This window comes from Geotrypetes seraphini, chromosome 7, assembly GCF_902459505.1.
Source record: "Geotrypetes seraphini chromosome 7, aGeoSer1.1, whole genome shotgun sequence".
Lineage (NCBI taxonomy): Eukaryota > Metazoa > Chordata > Amphibia > Gymnophiona > Dermophiidae > Geotrypetes > Geotrypetes seraphini.
The window spans coordinates 153,187,795-153,214,967 of NC_047090.1; the positions used below are offsets into that span (position 1 = coordinate 153,187,795).

General features: G+C 44.5%; 1 protein-coding gene across 1 annotated transcript; it reads left to right on the plus strand.

Moving 5' to 3' along the window:
* Positions 1-8,888: 8,888 nt before the first annotated feature.
* LOC117363825 (SERTA domain-containing protein 2-like) lies at positions 8,889-22,442 on the plus strand. Its single transcript, XM_033952224.1, has 2 exons — positions 8,889-9,208; positions 20,408-22,442. The coding sequence occupies exons 1-2, from the start codon at positions 9,132-9,134 to the stop codon at positions 21,258-21,260; spliced, it is 930 nt and encodes a 309-aa protein (XP_033808115.1). The 5' UTR covers positions 8,889-9,131; the 3' UTR covers positions 21,261-22,442.
* The last annotated feature ends 4,731 nt before the right edge of the window (positions 22,443-27,173 follow it).

A 27,173-nucleotide genomic window follows, 5' to 3' on the forward strand; every position in this document is an offset into this window, starting at 1 on the left:
GTCAACCCTCCTCTCAAACCGCCTCCAGTGGTTTGGGACCTCAATGTTGTTCTTTCTCAGCTTATGAAGCCTCCATTTGAACCTCTTAACAAGGCTCCTCTGAAATATCTCACTTGGAAAGTGGTGTTTCTCATTGGCCTCACTTCTGCTCGTCGAGTCAGTGAGCTTCAAGCTTTGGTTGTGGATCCCCCTTTTACAGTGTTTCATCATGACAAGGTGGTCCTTCGCACCCATCCCAAATTCCTCTCCAAAGTGGTCTCGGAATTTCATCTGAATCAATCCATTGTTCTTCCAGTGTTTTTTCCAAAGCCTCATTCTCACCCTGGAAAATCAGCTCTTCATACTCTGGACTGTAAACGTGCTTTGGCTTTCTATCTGGAACGCACCAAGTCACACAGAACTGCTCCTCAACTTTTCATCTCCTTTGATCTGAACAAGTTGGGACGCCCTATCTCTAAGCGTACCATCTCCAACTGGATAGCGGCTTGTATCTCTTTCTGCAATGCCTAGGCTGGATTACCCCTTCACAGTAAAGTCACAGCCCATAAGGTCAGAGCAATGGCAGCCTCTGTAGCCTTCCTCAGATCGACACCGATTGAGGAGATTTGTAAGGCTGCTACTTGGTCCTCGGTTCATACCTTCACTTCTCATTATTGTCTGGATACTTTCTCCAGACGGGATGGACAGTTTGGCCAAACAGTATTACAAAATTTATTCTCCTAAATTGCCAATACTCCCACCATCCCATTGTGGTTAGTTTGGAGGTCACCCACTAGTGAGAATACCTGCCTGCTTGTCCTGGGATAAAGCAAGGTTACTTACCGTAACAGTTGTTATCCAGGAACAGCAGGCAGCTATTCTTACGTCCCACCCACCTCCCCTGGGTTGGCTTCTCTGCTAGCTATCTGAACTGAGGAGACACGCCCAGTGCATCGGGCGGGAAGGCACTCGCGCATGCGTGGTGTGGGCGACTCAAAACTTCTAAAGTTTCTACAAGCAAGTATGCTTGTGAGACGTCCGCATCGGGGCTCCCTCGGATGATGTCACCCACTAGTGAGAATAGCTGCCTGCTGTCCTGGATAACAACTGTTATGGTAAGTAACATTGCTTTTTCAGACCCCCCTTTCCCCCTAGGGAATAATGGGCTTACCGTGCTTTGCTAATAACTGCCTGTGTCAGGTTTACTGCAGCCTGACTGAATTGTGAGGGCTTTCTGCATTAAATCCTTGTAGGAAACAATCCACAACTGGAGATCTTCCAGCAGCCAGACACATAAACAGACTGAGGTCTCCATCCCCACCAATCCTCGTGGCCAACAGGGGGAGATTAGAACACAGTTCTCTAAAATCCAAAAGGATTCACACAGGCCCCACAGCCTGCACGCAAGCCTCTGAAAAATCAGGTGAGCTGGCTACCTGGGGAACAGACCCCCAAGCCTTGCAGAAGCACAAAGCAGGCTGTCTCAACAAGTATACCTGGGGGTTGCTGTGGAAGCTGCAGCCCACCTTGTGTCCTCTCTCAAACAGAGTAGCACAAAAGCCTCCCAAAATGATAGAAAAATAACTGCAAATAATAAAAATCAAACAGAGCAGATCAGAACACAACTTCTCATGCTTATAGAAGGAAAAACTGAAGAGGGCACTATACTTCACTGTTGAAGAAGGAGCAGTAGCTAGGTGAGTGTCCCTCATGGCCGCATGTCATCTGCAGAAGGAATCTAGTTTGGATTTTTCTCTGTGCCTCTTCTGTACTTCACTGAGCTTAGCTCAACCTACAATATGCACCAATAGCCGCCAAACCAACGTGAAGTAGAGACACCCATAACAAGGTCATAAATAACTGTTCTGCTCAAAGGAATAATGTAAGAATATCAACTGCAAACAGCTGGCAAAATCCTCAAGAGAGCTCAGAAACTACTACTGCTGAAAAGAGGAACATATATACAGTATACTCCCAAGGGCTGACTGGCATCCAAGTTACAACTTGTAGACGCATGAAACAAACAGTAGTTGGGTGCAGAAAAAAGGCAGGAGTCTAGAAGGTCTCTCCTATCTACTGGGAAAAGGGGTAAGTACCAGGATAGGTACATACCTGTATTTTTTGCTCTATAAGATACTCTTTTCCATCCAAAAATGGGTGGAAATGGTGCATCTTATACAGCGAAGATGACCCACCGCACGCCCCTTAAGCCTGCTGGTCCAGCGGTGTAGCGGCCGGCAGGAGCGTGCATTCTGTGTTTCTGCCTGGAGCCATGCTGCTTTCTGAATGTCTGCTGTCCTCACGAATCCCGTGAAAACTGACAGCAGCCATTCAGCAAGTGGCGTGGGCCCAGGCACGAACGCAGAAAGCACGCTCCTTCTGGCCACTACACCGCTCGACCAGCAGGCTTAAGGGGCATTTAAAAAGGTAGTATGGAGGTCACGTGATGCCGTCTTGGTGAGCCGACGTGTGTGAAGGGAGCTCCCGGGCCCACTCGCTTTTGCTGTGCTCTGTCGGCGTTGCTATCGGCGCGGTTTGCTTTCCCCGACTTCCGGTTTCGGAGGGGACGTCCCGGCAGCATTTAGCGCTCTGTTTGGGGAGCTATGGCGGCTAAAGTGACCCACAAAGATCGGGAGAAGCCTCGGGTTGCTGATTCCAAGATGGCGGAACCGGCCCTCGTGCCTCCTTCTTTGCCACGCTCTGAGTGGGTGGCGGATATTATTACGGAGGTGCGGGCAGCGATTCAAGACACCCTTACCTCCCAGCTCCAAAAGCTCTCTGATAAATTGGATGATTCTGTAAGCCATCTAAGAGCGGAGTTTGGCTCCTTTCAGCAAAGGGTGTCTGATTTGGAGGATTCGGCTGGGCAGTTTCGAGAGGCACAGACAGCGGCAGACTCAAAAATACGCCAGCTGGAACTTAAGGTGGAGGATCTGGAGAATCGCTCCAGGCGCAGCAATTTGCGACTTGTTGGCGTTCCCGAGTCGGTGTTGGATGGGCAGCTGCATTCCTTTCTGGAATCCTGGTTGGTGCAGTCTCCTCAGCTTCCTTCGACTGCGGGGCCCCTGCGGATTGAAAGAGCGCATCGCCTGGGAGTTCGCCGCCAGGATGCTACCCGTCCTAGGGTGGTAATCTTCAAGGTGTTGAATTATGTCCACAAGGTGGAGATCCTGCGGGCTATTCGGGCGAAGGGCCCCCTCACCTATGAAAATCAGAAGATTTTGTGTTTCCAGGACTTCTCAGTTCAATTGGCTGCCCGGAGAAATGAGTTTGCCGCTGTTTGCCGTCAACTCCATGAGCTCCACATCCAGTTCGCGCTTCTCTATCCTGCACGTCTCAAAGTTCAACATGAGGGTCGCTCTCACTTTTTTGAATCCGCGGCCGCTGCCTTGGCTTTTGTGCAACGCCTAGCGGGAGCAGTACATAGCCCTTGACCTTTCTCTTCTTCCTAGTTCCTGGTTCCTGGACTGTACTAGGCTGGCTTTCTTGCTGTTTTGCTGCTGCTAGCGTGCAGCCTCGGGACTTTGCCATGGGCTGCTGGTGGAGCGGCGTTGCTGGAGTTTTGGGGGATGCTGACATCTTCTCCGCCTGACCCATGAGCGCGGACTCCAGCCCTTTGGTTATGTTTCTGCTGTCGTTGTTTGACTGTGTGTTGGATTTCATGGCACTGATCCTCCGTTGTGGATAGACTGTTTTCCTGCCATGGTGTTCCTTTTGCTTTTGACATAGCGGAGATTGGGGGATATGATGTTTCGGATCATGCTATGATTGTTCTTACTTTGGAGTTTCCTGGAGATGCCCCTGGGGGCTTTCACTGGCAGTTTCCTCTCTCGCTATATTCTGACCAGGAGTTTCATACTTTTTTGGTAGACAAATGGAAGGACTATGCTTTTCATAATGCGTCTCATAGAGGTGACACTTCTTTACTGGGAAGCTGCTAAAGTGGTGTTGCGGGGTGAGATCATTGCTTACTCAAGCCGGAAGAAAAAACGGCGTGACCGTCAGGTGCTCCGGTTGGAGCGCCAGGTTCAGGATGACCGTCGCCGCTATGGGGCTCATCCCACCGGAATCAATAGAGCGTTATTGTTGGCCTCGCAGTTGTCGTTGCGGGAACTTTTACATGATCGGGCTATGAAATCTTTGGCATATTATAAATTTCAACTGTATTTGCATGCTAATAAGAGCGGTAAGCTTTTGGCCAACTTAATTCGGCGTGCTAAGGGGTTTTCCCCAATTCTACATCTTCGCTGGGCAGACGGTGGTCTGGTCCACAGGGATGAGGATATGGCGGCGGTGTTTCACCATTATTTCCAGGAGTTGTATGCTGCTCCACTGGTTCCTTCGTTGGCGGGGGATCTTTATTTGGATCAGGTCTCTCACCCGGTGGTGACTGACGCTCAGAATGCGCGACTGCAGGCTCCTTTTACAGTCGAAGAGCTATCGTTGGTTCTTGGTAGTTCTCCGTTGCAAAAGGCGGCGGGCCCTATGACTTTCGCAACTAATTTTACAGACTTCTACTTGCAGACGTGGCTCCGGTTCTGGTTGATGTGTTTAACAGTGCGGTCCGCGATGGGGCTCTCCCGCCTTCTCTTCAGATTGCTCAGATTGTGGTTTTGCTTAAGCCCGAGAAGGACCCGTTAAGGGCCTCCTCGTATCGCCCCATTTCCCTGTTGAATGCTGAAGCTAAATTCTTTGCTAAATTGTTGGCCAACCGGTTGGCGGGGATCTTGCCCTCACTGGTGGCGGATCCTCAAGTTGGGTTCGTCCAAGGTCGGTCATCCACTCGCAATTTACGTACTATTCTTGCTTCTCTGGAATGGGTGGAACGGGAGAAGGTTTCTTCTTTGTTGGTCAGTTTTGATGCCCATAAGGCCTTTGATAGGGTGTTGTGGGACTTTTTGTTTTGTACTCTTCAACATTATGGTATGGGTGGTTTCTTCAGTGATGCGGTGGCTGCGTTGTATCATAATCCGCAGGCCAGGTTGCTGGTTAATGGAGTTTCTTCGGCGGTGTTTCCGATTCAGCGGGGTACTAGACAGGGTTGCCCCATGTCTCCTCTTCTTTTCGTGTTTACCTTAGATCCTTTAATTCGCGAGATTTCTGCTAATCCGGCGGTTCGGGGTGTTCATCTCGGCAGCTGAGAGTTTAAGATTTCGGCATTTGCGGACGATTTGTTGGTTCATTTGACCTCCCCGTGGGCTTCCTTTCCTGCTCTTATGTCGCTTTTTAAGGAGTATGGTGATTTTTCTGGCTTTCAACTGAATTATGATAAATCTTTGGCATTAGCTACTGCCGACGCGGTGCGATTGGAGTGGCCGGGGCAGTTTCCTTTACGGTGGGCGGATGGTGTGTTCAAATATTTGGGAGTGCAACTCACGAGCTGTGTAGGTCGGCTATATCGTGCTAATGTAGATGCTTTGCTGGCCGCTACGGAGGGTTGTTTTGCACAGTGGATGTCTCTGCCTCTTTCTTTTTACGGTAGGGTTCACTTGTATAAGATGGTTATTTTTCCCCGCTGGTTGTATGTACTCCAGCTGCTGCCTCTTTGTCTTCGCTGTCGCGATCTTCAACGGTTTCATAGGCAGCTGACCCGGTTCCTCTGGCAAGGCAAGAAGTCTCAGATATCGATCGCTTATTTGTTCGGCTCAGGGAGGATCGGCGGTTTGGGACTCCCGGATATGGGCCTATATAATCTGGCTTGCTTGCTGCACTTCTTGGGTGACTGGTGCCTATGGAATGATTACTATCTTTTTCGGGACTTTGAAACGGCTCTTTTCTCTCCTTGGCACTTGTTTTCGTTGTCTCAGTTGCCTGTTCGTCTCTTGCCCCCCGCGATCCGATCCAGTTTTCTTCTTCGGTCGTGGTGCTTTTGCTGGAAGGCCTTGGTCGGGTTGCTGGGGGGGGGGACCATCAGGTTTCGGATCAGTTGTCTATACGGGGGAATCCACAGTTCCTGCCTGGCTGCGATAACCCTGTCTTTGTGCGAAGGACTGGAGAGGGGTTGCTTCTTCTTGAGCATTTATTGGACGCGGAGGGTGCTATAAGACCTTAGGTAGATTTTCCCATGCTTCATTCCTTGGGTGTGGGAGGTCTGTTTGTGTATCAGCAAATTCATCATTATGTGAGGTCCTTGGCTCGCCCGGGCTTACGGTTTCGATTGGGTGACCAGTTTCGTCTCTTTTTTTGCCCAATTTTATGCTAGTGGCTTGACGGTGTCTGCGTTGCATGGGGCTTTGCGTAGTCTTACTCCTCCAAAGTCTTATGCGGCTTTGGAATGCCGCTGGGGGAGAGATTTGGGCATACCTGGTACATCCTTGAACTTTCCTTCCCTTATTAGTCGTATCTCTTCTATTTCTATTAGTGCAGAACTGAGGGAATGCCAATTTCGAGTGGTATATCAAGCATATTTTTCCCAGGAGCGAGTCTACAAGGTTGGGGGCATTTCTTCTCCAATCTGCCCTAAGTGTACATTGGGTTGCAACTCCTTTTTTCATGCATTTTGGGGATGCCCTCAAGTGAAAGTTTTTTGGAGAGCCGTACTCCGCTTCTTGGAGTGGCTTGTGGGTCACTCTATTCCGATGTCTCCGGTAGGCTTGCTTTTGGATAAATATGAATCTTTGCGAGTGCCTGCTCGGGGACATCGGTTGCTGATCCGAAAAGGTGCTGTTATAGGAAAGAAGATCATTCTTAGCGTTTGGACGCAAGCCATCGCACCTGCTTACTGGGCTTGGAGGAATCGATTTCATAATTTGATGCTCTTGGAGCAGCGCCATGCTCGTTTATCCGTCAGGTGGACGAAGATTTTCCTGCAGACCTGGGACCCCTATATTTCCTCGCTTTCTCCTAGGGCCAGAAGTCTGGTATTAAACTCATTTCGATGATGATACCCTATGCTCTCTGCTGTTTCCCCGGGATGGTTGGTGGGAGTTTGGTTGAGTGTGACTGGAGGGTATGACTGGTTGGATGTCTGTGGAGTTAGTTGGATGGGAGGGGATTTCATTCTGTGGGTGGGTGGATGGGAATTGTTTGTCTGGTTTGCTATGTGCTGAGCGGCATAAGAAAACAGCTTGCTCAGCATACTCCTTTCTTGCTGGTTTAGGTTATGGGCTGGGTATCATGGTGTGGGTTGAGGTTGGGGTGGGGGTTTGGGCTTAGGAGTGGGGGGGATTGGGGGGGTGAAAAATTGTTTGGTTGTACGTTTGGTGATCTCGACCTTGTTGTACTGTTGTGTTGTATTATGTATTTACTGGTAGTGCACCAATAAAACATGATTTATACTAAAATGGTAGTATGGGGGGAGGGGCAGGAGGTGTTTTAAAAGAGTGGGGGGTGGGATTAAAAAAAAAAATGTTGGCTGGGACAGATTCCTCCTGTCCCAGCCTACCACTAGACAACCGGGGGTGGGGGAGGGGGTAGGTTATCTGGCAGGGCAGTGGGACAGGGAACCTTGCAAGGAGTGGGGGGTTGGGTGCAGAGCCTGGCAGGGAGTGAGGGGGCTGGGTGCACAATTTGGTTCAGAATGGGTTTTTTTCCTCTAAATCTAGCATACGTCTTAAGGTCAGGTGTGTTTTATTGTGCAAAAAATATGATAATCTATTTTTCCAGTGTAATAGCTGAGACATTCTAGACAAGTGGAACGTACAAAAGCAGTCCCCAAAAAGCACTGACTAAGGACTCAGCTCATGACTAAGGACCCAAAGGCAGAGTCCTGTCTCACTGCCACATCCACTCTGTAAAACTGGTCAAGCATGGGTAGAGAGGACCACGTTGCTGCCATGCAAATCTCAGGGGAGACAGCATTAGCTTTGAGCCATGAAACCACACATCTAGAATAATGTGCTTTGACGGAAACAGGAAACTTTCCCAGAAAGCATGTAGACTGATGAAAGAGCCTCGTGGAGACATCTGGAAATCGTAGCCTTAGAAGTGGGAGCGCCCGCTTCACAGAATTAATCAGCACAAATGGTCAGAAAGATGAAACTCATTCATGACTTCTATATAGCGAAGCACTCCATGCATATAATAAAATGTGGAGAGCAGAACATACTCCTGCAGGCACACTTTCAGAAGGAAAAAGCTGTAGGTGGAGCCAAGGAGCTCAGTGAAGTACAGAAAAGGTACAGCTAAAAATTCGAACTGAGTTCCTTCTGCAACTAGCACATGGCTATGGGAACACTACCCACTTGCCTAGAATAGGGTTACTAGATATCCGGATTTCCCCAGATATGCCTTCCTTTTCGAAGACATGTCTGGGGGTATGGATGGCTTTTCAAAACCCAGCACTTTGAGTTTTTAAAAGCTTCCTCAAAATCGTGTTGGGCAGGAAGGTGTGGGATTGGGATGGGGTGAGATTGGAGCATAACAGGGTGGGACTGGGGGGGCAGGTCTAGGGGTCCGGATTATACTAAAGTAAAATCCGGTAACCCTAGTCTAGAATGTCTCATCTATTGTACTGGAAAATAAGGTTTTTGGCTAAAGCTAAAACTTTGTGTTGTGTTCTAGTAAACCCCCCTTCCCCGAATAGGAGCAACCCTTCCATACCCACTTTCTTCCTGAACGAGGGCAGCACCCACTGGTTAGATCTACCCAGTTCCATGAAAGTTTATCATGTTCTCTCTTTTCAACATGCTCCCTGGTAAAGCTTGCTTCTTTAATGTTAATGATGGCTCCTAATAGTTGCCTCCTCTGTTTTTTAACCACTAAGCAAACAAACACAAGCGCCGGTAAACATACAATATAAACTTAAGAAACGACCAACGACACACAATTGGAGATAAACGCATGCGCCGTGATTTCATTAAAGTCAAGACTCTCTTTCTCTCTCTGATTGGCCGTCGCTTTGGAGTAGGCTGAACATTTGAATCTATTAAGCAATGGGTAAATGGTTGCCGGGCAGTGCGGCGCTACGGCCTCCAATGAGCTCGCGTGCACCTGACAGAGGCCGTCAATCAGCTGAGCGTCTTTCGCGCAGTTTCTATTACTGGTGCCTTCCGAGCCGCTAGTATTGGAGGTTGACCGGGGAGGGGGGGTTAAAGCCGTTGGGAGTTGAAGCCATCGCAAATGCCCGGCTACGGCGGAGACGTTTTTTCGAGGGGACGAAGAGAGAGTGACAGAAAGCGAGGAGAATGTGAGCGTCTTTCCCGAAGCGGAAGATGAAGATTAGCGGAGGGAGCGTACCCGTCCGGCTCTCGGTGGAGAAGGAGACGGTGAAAGCCTGCCCCAGGGCAAGGTGAGGAGGTGGGGATTGCCGACATGCGGCAGGAACCCTCGAGGCTGTTGCTGGAGCCACTGGAGAGTCAGGGGTAGTGTGTGTCAACACGTAGTACAAGTTTTTGTCCGCTCTATAATTAGCCGTGGTGGTCGAAGCCTCGAGAGTTGCCTGCTGAAAAGCAGCCTGGGATGTTACGCTTCCTGTTGGAGGTAGGGGTTAGAGAGCAGGGTTAACTTAGGTTAGTTCCTCTGCACGCACTCTGCTAACGGCGCACTAACGAGCCCTGTCTACGCTGAGCTCGCAGTTGCCCGCCCAGCATGCCCTGAGCGAGGCTCGGTGCTCTTTCCTTTTCAACCTGTTTGGATATCTTCAGTAGTAGCACCTCTGACCTAGGCCCAGCAGGTGCTAAGCACCCTCGTTCTTACTACATGCAATAAAATAAAGCCCTTATTGTCTTACTCTGGGTGGAAAACAGTAACTATCTAAAGTTAGGTGCCAGTAGTGCTGGTTTCATACCCTGGTGGTATTTATTCTACAGCAGGTGTGCAACCCAGTGTAAATGCGAAGGGGTGGGACATGGGTGGTTCCCAATAGTTTGCGAAACACTAAGTGTCATAGTTAGGTGTGTGAATTTAATGCCTGCAATAGACATGCACTTAAGTGTGTAAATGTTGATCATTATTCTGTAAAAGAATTTGAAGTTTGGATTCACCAAACTCTCAGATGGTCTAACAATCATTGCTTAACCAATTTGAATTGGTTTAGCGATGACCTAATTAGATGATCCGATGTACACAATTGCTCACCATGTGGTTTGTGCATTTGTACATTAGCCAACTCGGCCATGCAAGTGACCTCATTAGTATTAAAACGAGGTCATTAATATTAAAACAAGCCCTCTGATGCCCATAACATCGCTAGGGCATCCCTTAAATTTATTGATTGCTGCTAAGGGCTGGAGATTACCAACAGATAATGTATACTGACATGTCTGCCATATTTTTTCTTTTTTTATGGGTACAGATGGTGTGTCTGTTAAGCACAATATCTGTCCCCCCCCAAAAAAAAAAAAGTTGTGCCCGTGCCCCCCCTAACAATGTCCCTAAACAAAAATATGAAGTAGGAGGGATGCCCACTCCCTACTGCCACTGGCTGCCCCCCCCCCCCAACCTTTTCCTGTACCTTATTTCGTAGAAGGGAGTAGGAGGGATGCCCAGTCCCTTTTGCATCAGTCCACCTCTCCAAAATGGGGAGCCTTTCCAGTGCATCCTAGGATGCAATGGGAGGAAATTAAGGCTACCTAAGGCCATCCTCCAATCAAGGCCTTAAGCCCCTGCCCGGTGCATTCTGGGATATACTGGGAGAAGCCTAAGGTCCCTCCTCAGTGGAGAGGTGAGACTGGGTATCCCTCCTGCTCCCTCCTACAAAATAAGGTATGGGAGGGAGCCAGTGGCAGTGACAGGAGGGAGTGGGCATCCCTCCTGCCAAGGATCTTCAAAGGGGGGGTCCGGGTGGTCGCAGTGTTTGCAAAGGGGGGTAATGGTGGAGGAAGTGGGCATCTTTCTGGCCTCTTTCTTTTCTTTTTTTCTTTTCTTCAAGGGGGGGGAGGCAGCAGAATTTTTTTGGGGTGGGTTTGGAAATTGACCAAAAAATTGGCCCTTAACGACCATGTTTAGTGCATCTGGACCTGAGTGCCTAGATGCTAAGAGGTAGTGCACTAACATTTGGCACCCTTTGGGAAAGCCCATAGCTGGTGAGTTGCTACTAATTCTCTGAGAGGATTCTCACAGCTTGTCAGATAGTTCTGACATAAGTTTATCGAATTGATTGAGGAAGGAGATGTAGAGCAAAAACAGTTTGGGGTAGCTCAAAAATAAGTTGCAAGTTTTGATGGCATTAGAAATGCTCTACCTGAAAACACTGCTTATTTGGTGAAGACTTCATTTTGCCAGAATAAACATTGTGCTGTAAGTACAACAACTGCTTTTTGGGTCTGCTGGTGGTCTTCCATTTTAGAGCTGTATAAATGTTCTCCACATATTTTTCATTTTTTCCACTTATAGCTATAGAGTTTGTTCTAATTTTAAGCTAGATTTGCTGAAAGGTGCTAATACACATTTTTCTGTAGGATAGAAGCTGTTTACTAATCATTAATGGTGCTAAGGTAGCCCGTCATTTGGTGTAGGATAAATTGGGATGAGGAAAAATCAAGGGTTTCCCTTATGTCAGTATTTTTATACCGGTTTTAGTTTCTTTTCTTATCAAGCCGAAGACTCAAATTAAAATATGTGAAATTATAGGGATAAATATGTGAAATTATAGGGATAAATATGTGAAATTATAGGGATAAATTATGTGTAACAAAAATATTTTGGATTTAAGATGAGTGGATCCAGTGGCTGAAGTGATGTTACTACTTGCTATATCATGTATGGCCGTTTGGTGGAGGATGGGCAGGGGAGGGCTTCAATGGCTGGGAGGGTGTAGATGGGCTGGAGTAAGTCTTAACAGAGATTTCGGCAGTTGGAACCCAAGCACAGAACCGGGTAAAGCTTTGGATTCTTGCCTAGAAATAGCTAAGAAGAAAAAATAAAATAATAATAAAAAAAAAATTTAAATTGAATCAGGTTGGGCAGACTGGATGGACCATTCGGGTCTTTATCTGCCGTCATCTACTATGTTACTATGCTCTGTAGAAAATGTTGATTTGGTATTTTGGGCATCTGCTCCCTGGTTCTGCTGGAGGTGCTGCAGAGGCAGTATGTAATTCTTGGAAGAGAGAGTACCTTAAATCCAATGGCTGGACTTAGCTGAGTTGTGGAAAAAAATCCTCAGTATCACAGCAGGGGTTGGGTACAAATGTAGAGGGAAGTCATTGCTTTGTTTGAAGGCCTATGATGTCCTGGCCTGTGTGATATTGTATTTAGCTCTCACCTTTTTTTTCAATAATAACTCAAGGTGAGTTAAATTTAGGTACACCAGGTATTTCCCTGTTCCTGGAGGGCTTACAACCTAAGTTTGTCCCTAAGGCAAAGTAGGGTTAAGTGACTCATTGAAGATCACAGGAAGCAGCAGTGGGATTTGAACCATGTTTCCCTGGTTGGCTGACTGGTGTTGTAACCACAATCTACTCCATTTAGTAAGGTGTGTTAGCACATGCTAACTACAATGTTAACAGCTAATGTCATTCCCACAGTTCATTTCCCAAGATCACAAGGAGCATCAAAGTTATCGGATGCTAGGGACCACCTTGGGGGTCAGCACTCAAGAAGAGGATCTGGCTGTCGTCGTAGACAGTACGCTGAAGCCTTCCACCCAATGTTTGGTGGCAGTCAAGAAGGCAAACAGGATGCTAGGAATTATTAGAAAAGGAATGTTAACACGATTAAGAATGTTATAATGCCCCTGTATCACTCCATGGTGTGACCTCACCTGGAGTATTGCATTCAATTTTAGTCTCTTTATCTCAAGAAAGATACAGTGGTACTAGAAAAGGTTCAAAAAAGAATGACCAAGATGATAAATGGGATGGAACTCTTGTATGAGGAAAGCCTAAAAAAGTTAGGGCTCTTCAGCTTGGAAAAGAGACAGCTAAGGGGAGCTATGATTGAAGTCTACAAAATCCTGAGTGGTGCAGAATGGGTACAAATGGATCAACCTTTTAACTGCATTAAGACTTACAAAGACTAAGGGACACTTGAAGTTACAAAGTGATACTTTTAAAACCAATAGGAGAAAATATTTTTCCACTCAGAGAAGTTGCTAGAGGATGTGGTAAGAGCAGATAATGTAGCTGGTTTAAAAAAAAAAGGTTTTGACAAATTCCTGGAGGAAAAGTCAGTAGTCCAGCAGACATAGGACGGTAGCATGGAATGCTGCTACTATTTGGTCTTTGCCAGGTACCTGTGTCTTGGATTGGCCTCTGCGAAGATGGGATACTGGGCTAGATGGACCATTGGTCTGACCCAGTAAGGCTATTATGTTCTTATGACTTCGGTTTCTTAGTCAGCTACTCTAACCATTAGGCTATTCTTACACCTATTCAGGTGATGGTAACTGAACCACAGTATCTGCAGTGGATTTAATATGCATTAATATTTTCTCTATATTAACTGAATGGGGAACTGCTGGGCATACACTCAACAGTTAATAGTTTTTGCCATGATTAAATGTTAAGGTTTTACCATTGCAGGGCATTAATATATGATAGACATGTCTTAGGGCTCTATTTACTAACATGGAGTTAATGATACCTCCTGACGTACTGTCTAACCTTAAGTCAATTAGATAGAATACCTGAAGGGTGGACAGCAGGATCTTTCTATTGTAAATGTACAACACTTTCTTGTTTTCATCACAAAGCAGCTAATGTGTTCTAGTAAGCAGTATCACTGCTTAACATTTACTTCTCTTTTAAAAGTTTTCCTTAAATAGTTCTGTAATAAGCGATAAGCTAAGCTTTGACTATTAAATGATGCAATATTTCAAGATAAATAGAGGGCATGAAGTGAGTTTCTTTGTAACAAAATTCTTGATACAATGCCAATTTTTTTGCAGTTTGGTACAGGGTAACATAATCGTGTGGCATGATATTGTGCAAAAAGTGATATAAATTTAAACTTGGTTTGGGTCCATAAATATTAAAATTCAGAGCTCACTGAGAAGCTTAGAATTATCTTGTTGACATAAGGCTGGCTTGGTACTATGTTTATTTAATCTTCTATACTGCTGCTAATGACTGGGTGAGTCAATTCAGAGAGGTTTACATGAGCTTCTGCACTATGAAGACCAAAGATAAGCAATGCTGTATGCCATTCTCTATGCAAATTGATATTGACTAAACTTAGCATTTTATGTTATGATCGTAATAGGAAATCTTTCCCAGAGACCATGTATCTGTTTTTTCACTGAATAAATAGTATCTTATATAGCAGTTTTAATGCAAATGTTCTGCTTTTCTGATTTAGGTCTTATAATTGTGTGAATACATTTTTAGTGCAATAGGTGTCATTCTGGACGAGCAGGTTTTATCCCAGTGCTCACGAGTCTTGCAGAAGGAATCCACTCTGTATTTTTTCTAAATCACTCCTATTTCACAAAAAGCTTTGTTGCGCCCTACAGTTTTATCCTTTTGCATGCATGTCTGAAGGAATGTTTCTGATCTGTTGCTTTATTTTTGGTCTTTTTAAAATTTCTCTCATATTTTCTTCATCTTTTGGTGCTAATAGCTCCCCTAGTTGAGAGTCCAGCTCAGCCTGTGTGGAGGAGAAGCAGACTACGATCTGCAGCCGACAGGCCAATCCCTTGTGCTACCTGTTAGCCAGCCTGCAGATAGTTCAAGTTCAATTTATTTAATATATTGCAAATATAAATCTGAGATTAAAGTCTCAGTGGTTTACAATAGAAAGGGGGCGGGGGGGTGAATACAAACAAATTTTATACCAACTGGATAGACATGTCATGAAACATTAGGAAAGGAAAGCAGGGTGAGTTACATTTGAGTAGTGGAATAGGGACGGGGTGAGAACATATAAGGAAAGGGTAAAAATATAACCATTTATGATTGCTGCCTGTTGAGTATAGGGAGAAAACTCCAAAAACTGCCACGAAAACTTAGAAAGAAACCAGCAACAAGGCAGAACTAGTCAAAAGGTTCGGAGAGTGGTAACTCAATGACAGAAATCCTCTGTGATCACAACACAAATATAGCATGAATAATAAAATAATAATAAATGTGGGTGTAATAGGGTACCCTCGGTGTGAAGGAACAGCGAAAGGAGAAATACTCCAGCGCTTCACATTATCAGACAGAGGCAACCATGCCCCCTGGTAACTACAGTGTATAGGAAAGCAACCAATCGGAATACTTACCTACACTATTCAAGTTGTCATCCTCCTAGTTTAAAACAATCTCTTCCAGTCATTCAATTTTTGAGGATATGCCGCTTATGCACCACCACTGCGGAATTTAAGGTTCAAGCTAAATTGCTGACTCAGCGGTTTAAAGCCCGGGATTGGACAATTAAATGTGCCTACCTTAAGGCACGATATGCTAATCCCAATCTCCTACTTGCTCCAGTGTTAAGGTCTTCTTCTGACCAGCAATTTTGTGTGATTTCTTTTTCTAATCAAACCCATCAGGTGGCTGATATCATCAGGAGACACTGGCATGTATTGGATTGTCATGTAGTTTTTAAGGACTTGTCCTGTATTGCTTTTTCTCGCCCCAGGAATTTGAGAAACTTACTAACATCTTCAATCTCTCGGGCTAATACTCTAGGTAGCCACAAGGCATGCGGCCATTGCAATATGTGTAGTAACACATTGTCCATCTCATGCTGACAGCACCCCCAGACTCACCGGAGTTACCAGCTAAGACATCATACAACGTCATTATGTGCCCATGTAGGTTGATCTATGTGGGCCGCACCAGCAGGAGAATTAGGACGAGAATGTCCGAACATAAGAGTAGATCCACACTGCCACCAGATCTGCTCCTCTTGTGCCCCATTGTCTGGAGAAGGGCCACGATTTTTATGACCTATCATGGTTTGTTCTTGAACAGTTACCGGGTGATTTTAGGGGCGACAAAATGATATATCAATCTTAGAGAACAGTTCTGGATCTTTCAACTGCAGGCAGTACATCCACACGGACTGAATGACAGCATTGAATGGCATACTATTGTATAGTAGTATTGCCGTTCCTCCTTCTTTTGCCATGATTGGTGGCTCAGTGCAAGACGTCACTTATGACGGCTTTTAAGCACGTTCTGCGCCCCACTGTCAGCGCCACCCTCCCTCCAGCCGGCTTGGACTTGCGCCAGTCATTCCTTTATTCATGGGTTCCTGAGGAAGGGACGTTGTGTTCCCAAAACCAGGCTTGGTTGGACCTGGTATCCAGTGGTACTCCATCATTCGGCCCCTGCTTCGTTTGGATGACTTGTAAAGACCTTTTAAGCTAAGTTCACTGCCCTGATTTTTTTGCTTTTGGGAGTTGGCTGGGGGGGTTCTCAGAGTGGTCTCTTTGATTGATTTCACCTGTGTTTCACTTGTTATTTTGTGGTTTGATACACACTTTTTGATTTAAAGCACACATTGAGGTACCCGATGATGGTGTGTAGGTGGGGGCATGGTTGCCTCTGTTTGATAATGTGAAGCGCTGGAGTATTTCTCCTTTCGCTGTTCCTTCACACTGAGGGTACCCTATTACACCCACATTTATTATTATTTTATTATTCACGCTATACTTGCGTTGTGATCACAGAGGATTTCTGTCATTGTGTTACCACTCTCCGAACCTTTTGACTAGTTCTGCCTTGTTGCCTGTTGAGTAAGCAGAATGTCAGAGAAAAGAAGTAGTATGCCTGAGGTTGTATCTTAAGTCTCAAGAGTGAGTTGTCTGTGCAGAGACAGTGAAGTAGAGAAATCTAAAGAGTTATGAGCAGAATGGCAGAGAAAAATAATATGCCTTTAATTGTGTACTGAATGTCAGAAATGAACTTTTAGTATGGAGATAGTAAGGTAAAGAACTCCAGAAGGTGGCAGCCATGACAGAAAATGAGGAGTTTGGGGCCATCCCCTGGTAGCATTGTTCACCCCCTGCAGGGGTTTAAATACAGGCTGCTGGGCATCCATATGGGGCTCAGTAGAGTCTCGCAGGTGCCAGCTGCATTTCACTTTCCCCCCATTTGCATCTGCGGGGTTGGAGGCTCACACCGGTCAGATTGGCAACCTGAAGATTTAGCCTGTTTGAGGCAATGATTTCTTCTCCCAGATCCTTTGGAGCTGAGGCAGGCAGGCTGTAGTAATTTGCCAGCACAGGCCACTGTGTGTGTGGGGGGAGGGTTCTACAAATGGTATTTTTGAAGACTTCTGCTTGTCCCCCTCCTCTAAAATCATTGTTTTTCTTTTTTTCTTTACTGTGTTTGAGGTGTTTCTTGGTGCCAAAACAGTCATCATGGCCATCTTGAATTGCTTAATTTTTTTTTTTTTCAAAGTTTTCCAGAAGTTTCAAATCGCCTTATTTTGCCTCCAAACTGGCAGGAATCAAGTCATCAGGCTTTTTTGACCCAAATTCATGCATGGTTTGCATGGAATGGACACCTAGCAGGAGTTGATTACATAGTAGATGCTCTGTATGACATCAGAGTCATGAGCAAAGCTTTTACTTATTTGATCTCAGCCTGCAGGATGCTTTGGATTAGGCAGTGGACTGGTGACTCCACCTCCAAAGCTACTCTCAGCACCTATGGGTTATGTGGCACTTAGCACATGCTATTCTTTAGTAAAAGGGTCTTCTAAAATGAGAGAGACCCTAAATTTGATAACACAGATTTAACTACAATCAAACCTCGGTTTGCGAGTGTTTTGCAAGACGAGCAAAACATTCTCGCAAATCTTGTCTCGCAAACCGAGTGTTGACTCGATTTGCGAGCACCCGCCCTTGAGAACTGGCACCGCTTCCCCTCCGCTCACACAGGCCCCCCACGTGAACTGGCACCCCCGCCTGGCACCGACACGCAGCCCACAGGACGTGCTGGTGCCGCTTGAATAAGTTCTTGCCTCTGAGCTGGGCCTTGAGCATGCATCTGCGCATGTTCAAGGCCATCTAGTTCTCCCTCTTGCCGAGATTCTTGGAGATCTCCGAGAATCTTGGCGAGAGGGAGAACTAGAAGGCCTTGAGCATGTGCAGATGCTCAAGATCCAGCAAGAGGCAGGAATTTCTTCAAGCAGCACCGGCACGTCCTGTGGGCTGCGTGCCGGTGCCAGACGGGGGATAAGTTTGAAGTTGTTCGTGTGGGGGATGCCGGTTCGCGGGGGGGGAGCGATGCCGGTTTTTGGGGGGTGGAGCAGCGCCGCTGGTTTTGGGAACGTATCAAGCGAGTTTCCCTTAGTTACTATGGGGAAACTCGCTTTGATATACGAGTATTTTGGTTTACGAGCATGCTTCTGGAACGAATTATGCTCGTAAACCAAGGTTCCACTGTATTAAAAAAAAAAAAGAATCCACCAATAAAAAAATTCAATCCTTTACTGTCCATTCAGATCAAAGATCTAACTGATAAAATGTCCTAGCTTTTACTTCTGAGGCACAAGAGGACACAGCCATCTGGATTTAGTAGCTAATGGCAATTTTTGTACAGTAAAATTAGGGTGGTTATGATTTAAATCACTAGTCATTAAGAGGATTTAAATCATGATTTTCTTCTCATTATTCACTGCCCAAAAAAGGAATACAGTACTCCCCTGAAATTCACAGGGGTTCCGTTCCAGGAAACCTGTGAATTTTGAAAAACCGCAAATGCGGTTTTGCACCTAAAGGCAGGAGAGGGCAGCTGTGGTGCCAGAGGCTGCAGAAAATCATTCGTGGTATGCTCCGACCACCTCTTCCTGTTACTAAAGTCAAGCTACACCAATCGGGAGCTGCTTTGACACGCAACTCCTGATTGGTGTAGCCTGACTTAAGTATAGGAAGAGGCGGTCGGAGCATACCATGAATTAGTGAGTCCGCGATTCGTGAACCGCGAATTCACGGGGGAACAATGTATTTGCTTGCTTCGCCTTATTTCTTATTTCTTCATAACAACTGTATCAAAATGATGGTAACGAAGTAATAATAACAAATATGACAAGTTCTCAAGGCAGTTGTTAAAAAATGATGAAATCAAAACATTTACCAACCTGACGATTTACCTGTTGAAATGTTCCTTTTGTCTTCTTCTTAAAAGCACTTCTCATGTTTCATTCAGGCCACCAAGCCTTGCATTTCTTTGTTGCACTGTTTGCATTTTGCACACGTCTGCCTTACCCACAGGTAGAGGAACTTCATTAAAATGGGTCTTTCTTACAGCCTGTTGTCATTTTTAGGTTTTCTTCTTCATGGAGAGAACATGATAAACCAAAGGCTATACCCACAAAGATCCCAAGGTTTCACTTTCATTTTACTGCTTGCCCCCTCCTTCACACTTAGCCACTTGTGCAGATATAAACTTAGCACTTATGAGGTAAGGGGTTGATTTCTGTGTACAGGCAGTCCCCGGATTAAGAACGAGTTACGTTTTTAAAGGTGTTCTTAATTTGGATTTGTATGTAACTCAGAAGCTTGGTTTTGTATTTCTCAAAACTGAATTTGTGTCTGCAGAGATAACATACTTCTTCATAGCAAAAAATGTTATAAAATATAGTTGAAAAAGAGACCTTAGCCCATTGTTACTTTGCAGATTGATGTACAGGTAGTCCCCGATTCATCCTCAAGATGCCTGACTTAAGTATGACTCGTACTTAAGAACGTGGTTGCAGCTTCATTTGATTTCACTGAACAGTATTTCCAATGGCAGAGGCTCCTACACTTCTCCTGCAGCAGATTCAGGAATGATGCATGGCCACATTAAGAACAGTGTGTGGTGTGCATGTTGTACCTTAGAGGGAACACTAGTTGGCCCTTTTATCAGCAATTTTTCCATCTAGAAGATATCACAGATCTTGTAGATATTAAGGGCTTCTTTTATTAAGCTGCAATAGCATTTATAGCGCACGCAGGATTTTAGCATGCTCTACTCGGCTAGAACTAACGCCAGTTCAATGCTGCCATTAAGGTCTAGCACGCACGGCAATTCAACACGCACTAAAACCACTATCGCAGCTTAGTAAAAGGAGCCCTTAATATCTACAAGATCTGTGATATCTTCTAGATAAAAAAATTGCTCATAACATTATGAATGGATTAATAGAATTCATTTTCTCAAAAATTTAAACATTGCCTGAATATACTGCCTCATGGTACATAATTTAAAAACTAAACCTTATTTCATGATTAACTTTTGGACTATAGCTTAAATAGATTTTTTTTTCCCCTCAAAAAAGCCAAAAAATCTAATTTAAATAAATATGATTTAAATGTTTTAAAAATCTGAAATTTTTTTTTTTTTTTTTTAAATTTTGTTTTTATCTACCATGGTTTTTAGGAAGCTAAGGGGGGGGGAGGAAGAATGCTGGATGCAGTGTCTTTGTTACTTAAAAGTTGGTAAACTGATATCCAGTTTACTCGGTGCAACCTGATACAAAAAATGTAATTCTTTTAATTTACTCTTATTGCTGTAACAATTCTTAGCTCTAAAAATGAATACTACATATACATGTGTTTCAGGTCTCTGCTTTTTGAATTCTGTTTTAGCAAACTTTTCTTAAGATTTATTTATTTTTCCTCTTTCCATAGGTTTGTGGTGGGTAGAGGGCTCAAACGCAAGCTGAGTGAGTGTGAGGAGAGCATGGCAGATCTTTTTAGTGCCTTTGATACCAGTCGAAATCTGCCATACGTACTCCAGAGGCAATTTGTGTTGAATATGTGCCTCGGTAAGTTACAGAGCTATAAATTGCTGGTGGAACCTAATCTTCATCACTCTGTTCTCATAGCCAATACAGTTAGACAAATTCAAGAGGAAATGAGGCAAGAGACCAGCCAGCAACCAATAAATGTGTGCAATACCAATATCATTACCTCCAATGTCCACAATTACACAGGAATTGATTTAACTGGAATTTCTTTACATTTGTCTTCAGGGTTAAATAACCCAGAGTCCCATGCTTGTGGCTCCTGTTCTGTAGAAACGCCAATAGAAAACAGTCTAATGATGGTTTCAGATGATGATATGTCATCTGCCATTTCATCTATCCTTAAAGATTTGGACTTCATGGAGGATATCAGCCCATCTCCTTGTTTATCCTTTGTTGGGGATGATCAACCAAAGGCTCTGGAAAGCACAGGGTTAAAACTAGAAAATGACAAACTTGAACCAAAAGCGGAATGTGTGTTTGGTTCCTTTGAAATTACAAACTCAACCAGTTACTTGAAAGACTTGGCTATTGATGACATATTTGAAGATATTGATACATCCATGTATGATTCAGACTTATATTTACCACCTGTTCTGCCACCCAGGCCTCCATTGGCCAGTTCAGAAGAGATACTGAAGGCCTTCCCATCATGCAATTCTTCATCAGCAAACAGTATTTGTAGAACAGATTTGAGCGATTTGGACCATATCATGGAAATTCTTGTTGGGTCCTGATACTTACTGTTCTTTTTCCACTACAAATGTAATTGACTGAGACTGCATTGGTAACTTGTTTTTAGACTACGTATGAGCTGCTATTAGTTACCTGGTCAAGTTTAACCACTTGAGTATATCTTCAAGCTAACAACTCTTCAAGTGTACCTGTTTTTACATGAATGTTTTCAGAGATACAAAAGTACATTTTGTACAGTACATGAATTAACCAGGCCTGTCTAAATATATTTAATATTTATTATGATTACACAGACTTCCTTTTCAAACTGTAAAGGATATTTGACTGTATATGTGTAGCGATATCAATGTGCATGTATATCAGTAAACTTTATGCAGTTCTAAGTGCTATAGAAGAATTAGCACGTCTTACCTTTTCATAAATTTTATATATACATAACTTTTTTCAAATATTAAATTTGAACTAATACAGGGGAGCTTTTGAGCTGTATCAGCTGAATATTTTTGGCTCAGCAACCCCAAGCACATATACAGCATTATATTTGTTGACAATTCTTTTACATTTTCTACAGTATTCAAACTTTTTATAGATCTTAGTGTTTCAGTATTTTATGTTTGATGCTTTATTTTTTTCACAGCTTGGTCATTGCTGGGCATTTTGGTTGGGTTCTAGGTTTCTGTTCATTTTAGCTATTTGTCTTTTCACTAGAATTCCAGTTTAACAATTCATATTTTACTTTATTTTTTTTACTTTGCTGGTAGATAGCTGATTTGTTAAAATTTCTACATATCATGATTTTGGAAATTTGTTTTGTACCATTATCTCGTTATGCCACTTCAATTGCTGCCTTGAAGGAGGTTACACTGTTGATTATATGATGTCAAATGTAAACAATTTAGCTTCTCTTTTTTTTTTCTCTCTCTCATGCTCTTCAGCAATGGTGATGTGTTGTGCAAATTTACCCTTATTTTTCTAAATGTAACTTCAAAATTGTCTGATATTCTATTCTACATTGGTGCAGACCAAAACCTACTGTCTTGCTTCATGTTAGGTGTGGTTGACACTACCTCGTTGAGCTGAAATGCTTTAATTTCCAGTGCAGTATATGTTCTTTCCGTTACGTCCCTTCTGGATTCCATACGCTAAGTCAGGGGTGTCGAACTCAATCAGAGAAGGGGCCAAAATCTAAAATGCAGCCTAAATCGCGGGCCGAATGGTTTACTGAACAGTCATAAACTGACAATGTTAACCAGAAATGTGAATTTAAAATGAGTGGAACAATCTTTTCCTTAACAGTGCTGTTAACCAACTCACATGCTATCAAGCAAAACAGTAATATTGGTATCAAGCAAAACAGTAATATTGGAATGTACCTAAAATGCTCATTGTTTTGTTTTCTGGCTAGATGTCTGACACCGTTTTCCCCGTATCAATGAGTCAATGTTCGGTTTTATTTCTTGGGCTGTAGCAACCCGCAAAACAGCATGGAGGTTGTCATCGGTAATGCGTGATCTGTGCTTGTTTTTGTTCAGATTCATTATTGAAAACATCTGTTCACAAAGATAGGTGCTCCCGAACATGGATAGAATACGGGCAGCATGAAGTCGGAGCTTTGGCATTGAGTCAGGGGGCAGTAGAGGGTAGAAGTCCTCAATTTCAACATCCTGAAACCTTGATTTCAGGCCACTGTCAGACTGAAGCTCGATTATCTCCATCTGAAGGTGATGGGGCACATTGTTGACATCAACTGTAAAAGGATTGGCAAAGATGTCAAAGCCTGAGTGCTGTGTTCTAAAGTCAGAGAAGCGCCGCTCAAATTCACTTAGTAAACGGCTAACTTTGGTAGCCAGCCGACTGCAAGGAAAAGTACCAGAAATAGTGGTTGAGATACTCAAACAAACGGGAAAGTGGGCAAGATTGTCCTGTTCCAGTTGGGACTTCCATAGTTGAAGTTTACGCTGGAATGCTGTGATCATGTCAGACATCTTCGTGATGACTTGTTTGCGTCTCTGCAGCTTCAGATTCAGTTGGGCGAGATGCTCGCATATGTCACACATCATAGCAAAATCACATAGCCAGGCGGGATCCGACAGTTCAGGCAAGGGCTTTCCTTTACTTTCCATGAAAAGAGCAATTTGTTCTCTGAGCTCAAAAAATCTTTTGAGGACTGCGCTCTTGCTCAGCCATCTTACTTCTGTGTGGTATGGCACGTCTCCATGCTCTGCACCCACCTCCTGTAAAAACTGCTGGAACTGGCGATGATTCAGGCCACGTGCCCTTATAAAGTTAATAGTTTTAATGACTGTGGTCATTATGTCATTCATGTCCAGAACTTTTCCACACATAGCCTCTTGGTGGGTAATGCAATGATAAGTAATCAAGGGTGTGTGGCAGTGACTTTTTTGCATTCTTTCCTTCATTAGTCCAACCAAGCCTTTCTTTTCTCCGCACATTGAAGGTGCGCCATCGGTAGTTAGCCCCACCAACTTTTCCCAGGGTAATTTAAAATTATTTATAGATTTCTCCACAGCCTCAAATATATCTCTACCAGTCGTCGTCCCATGCATGGCAGCTACATCCAAAAGTTCCTCAGTGACAGAGAGGTCGGTCTTCGTAGCACGTATAAAGATGGACAGCTGCGCTGTATCAGTGTTGTCTGTGCTTTCATCGATAGCAAGTGAAAAAGCGAGATAACTGCATGCCTGTTCGGCCAGCTGTGATGATAGATTTCCTGAGAGTTCTTGAACTCTGTCTGCAATGGTGTTTCTTGACAAACTGACAGTTTGAAAACTCTGTATCTGGTCTGGGCATACTTTCTCACACACTTTTAGCATGCATTGCTTCAAAAAGGCACCCTCTGAAAAACACCTTGAAGTACGGGCAATTTCTTCAGCCACTATAAAGCTTGCTTTCACTGCAGCATCATTTTTCGCTGTAGCCTTTGTAAACATTTGCTGCTGTGATTGTAGTTTGCCTTTTAGTTCTTTAACAATTTTATGCTTTTCTTCCAAAGTATATTTGCCATACTTAACATTATGTTTGGTGTCAAAATGACGACGTATATTGTACTCTTTCATCACCGACACTGTCTCATAACACAATATACACACTGGTTTGCCCTCACTAAGCACAAACATGTATTCATTTTCCCATTTGTCATTAAATTGTCTGCCTTCACCGTCAACTTTTCTTTTCCTGGACATTTTGGGATCAATATTGGCAGTAAAAGATGTAGTTTATTGGAAATCTGCGTTAGAATGAAAAAGTCAGTCAATAAATGCCTGGCTGGGTACAGATAGCAGATTCTGTTGCGATTTCCGTCTTGTCAGGGATATGAAAGTGCAGTGGAGATGGTAGTGTCTTTGCTGCAGATATTAGGAAGTTCGGAAGAAATACTTGGCATCCTCCCAGTCCCTGGAGTTTCTGGGCCTTCTCTTTGTCTCCAGACAGGGTCATGTATTTTTGAGGCATGCAGACAGAACTTTCGACAATAGATCAGAATTCTCCTTGACTGTCTGGCTCTTTCGCCCTGGTTTTATCTGCAGGTTTTGGTGTGTCTGGCAGCGTCCTTGAAGGCAATCTCCTGCACTAGAGTGCCCATGCACCCTTTAAAGGAGTCCCTCTTATCTCCATTGTCTCTGCAGAGTTTTCCCCTTCAGATGCCTCTCCCCTGGACATTGCCAGCTAGCAGCAACTTGAGCTGGTGGCTTCACGGGAGGCGCTTTGCCATGGCTAGCTTCTTTTGGATTTCCAAGTGGATGACTTGTTATGACAGATGCCAGCCTATTGGGTTGCAGGTTCACTACGGGGCCCACTCCATTCAGGGGCAGTAGATTCCTGGTCCGAAATGTTGATTGATGAATCGTATAGAGCTTTGGGCAATTTAGCTGGAGTTCTCGCTCTCCAGCCCTTCTTAAAGGAACTTTCTCCGTCACAGTGGTACATCATGAAGAGACTAAAGTGCTCTCTCTCTTGGGCCAGAAGGATCATATGTATTATGCTGGGCAGAAACATCTTCTGTCTTTCTCGGTAGCCCATGTAGCCAGAGTCGACAATGTTCAGGCAGACTTCCTCAGCCGACAGATACTGGACCCAGGAACATGGTCCCTCTCGCAGGAGGCATTCCATCTGATCATACAGCGCTGGAATTAGCCCCAGATGGACTTGTTGGCTTCAGCAGAGAACTTGAAGGCCGGGTGCTTTTTCAGTTGACGAACAGCGAGGAAGCTAGGGTTGCCTTGGTTTGACCCTGATCAGCTCACGATTCCTCTGTGACCTCTGTTCGGTTGGGTCCTCTGCTGGATGGCAACGCATCCCGGCTTGGTGATGCTAGTAGCTTCAGACTGGTCTTGTCGCCCTTGGCATGTGGATTTTATTCGTCGTCAGTGGGGCAAGAAATTCCACCTTTCTCTTCGATATCGTCTCAGTCAGGGGCCGGTGCCCATGGGGAACCCACGGCCTAGAAACAGGTTTAGCAGTGGTCTCCTTACAGTTCAGGTTGCAGGCCTTTCATGTTTTAGAGTGCGAAGGTGCTAGTTTGCTTTCTGATCATCCAGCTGTGTCCAGGTTTCTGAGAGGGGCACTTCGTTTGTGACCTCCCTACCTTTCGTCTTCCTTTCCTTTCGTGGGATCTTAACATTGTTCTGCAGGGCCTTGGAGAGGCGCCATTCTAGTCATTGAAGGATGCTTTTCTTCTGGTTCTGACAGTCACGACTCTTTCTAGTTGCCATTGTCTCGGTATGGCATTTTTCAGTGCTTTAGGCTTTTTGCAGGGTTTTCTTTGTATGGTGCCTTCCTTCCTTTCTGCTGAAGATGGTTTCTGCCTTCCATGTCAACCAGGAAAACAGTTTGCATTTTTTTTTCCGCAGGCTTGGAGCAAAAGAATCGGATCTTGTGCAAGTTGGCTGTCAGGAGAGTCTTGCTCCACTGTTTGGAGAGGACTAATGATGCTCAGCGGTCTGATTGCCTATTTGTCCTGACTGCTTCTGTCTCATGGGGGTCAGCCAGCAGCCAAGGCTTCGTTCATTCGATGGATTTGAATGGCCATTTATTCGACTTCATCTTCAGCAAGCAGCCACCGATTTTGCTTCACGCCTATTCATCTGGAATTGTGGCTGCGTTGTGGGCGGTGTCTTGTACAATTCAACCTGATGAACTTTGCGGGGTGACTATTGGGTCCTCTCTTCATACTTCTACCAGGTTTTGCCGAGTGGATGTGGCACCTCATTCTGCCATTTTTGGGACCTCGGTGTTGAGGGCAAGCTCTTCTGTCCCTCCCTAAATTCTACTATTACATTGGTATTTCACCTAACGCATGGAATCCGGAAGGGACGTAACAGAATGGAAGATTAGGATTATACCTTCGATAATATTCTTTCTGTTAGTCCCTGTAGGATTCCATAAGACCCGCCCTCTCTGTGTGTACACAGTTGTTTGGAATAGCCTGCTTCTTTCTGCCTTGTTAATTCTCCTTACAGGCTTGAACGCTTTCCAGACAGTTGACAGATCCTGTGGAGTGTTTTCTGTGAGTATACACATTACCGAAGGCCTCTCTTGGGTACTTGTTGCACACAGCAAGTTAATTCTACATTGTTCCTCAGTGGTTTTCTGAGTTGTCTTTGTGCCTGTTTATCACTAGTTAATATTTTGCAGAGCAAACCAGTTCAAGAATTAATTATGTTGCTGGGGATTCTCCCCTGTACCCCCTTAGCATGGATTAGTTCAGGTATGTTGCTTGACTTTGGGACTTAATTGGATATGTTTACTAGCTCTCAGGCTAAGGGGGTGGGGCATATGCTCAAAAAAGTTTGTGGATTTCTGCAACTCCCAGATTGCGGGTTGGGATTGAACCCCTAGCCTATGGAATCCTACAGGGACTAACAGGAAGTTTTTAAAAAAAGGTATAAACCTAATCTTCCATCAGTTTTCAATTCTTGAATGGTTCTTGTTTTGTA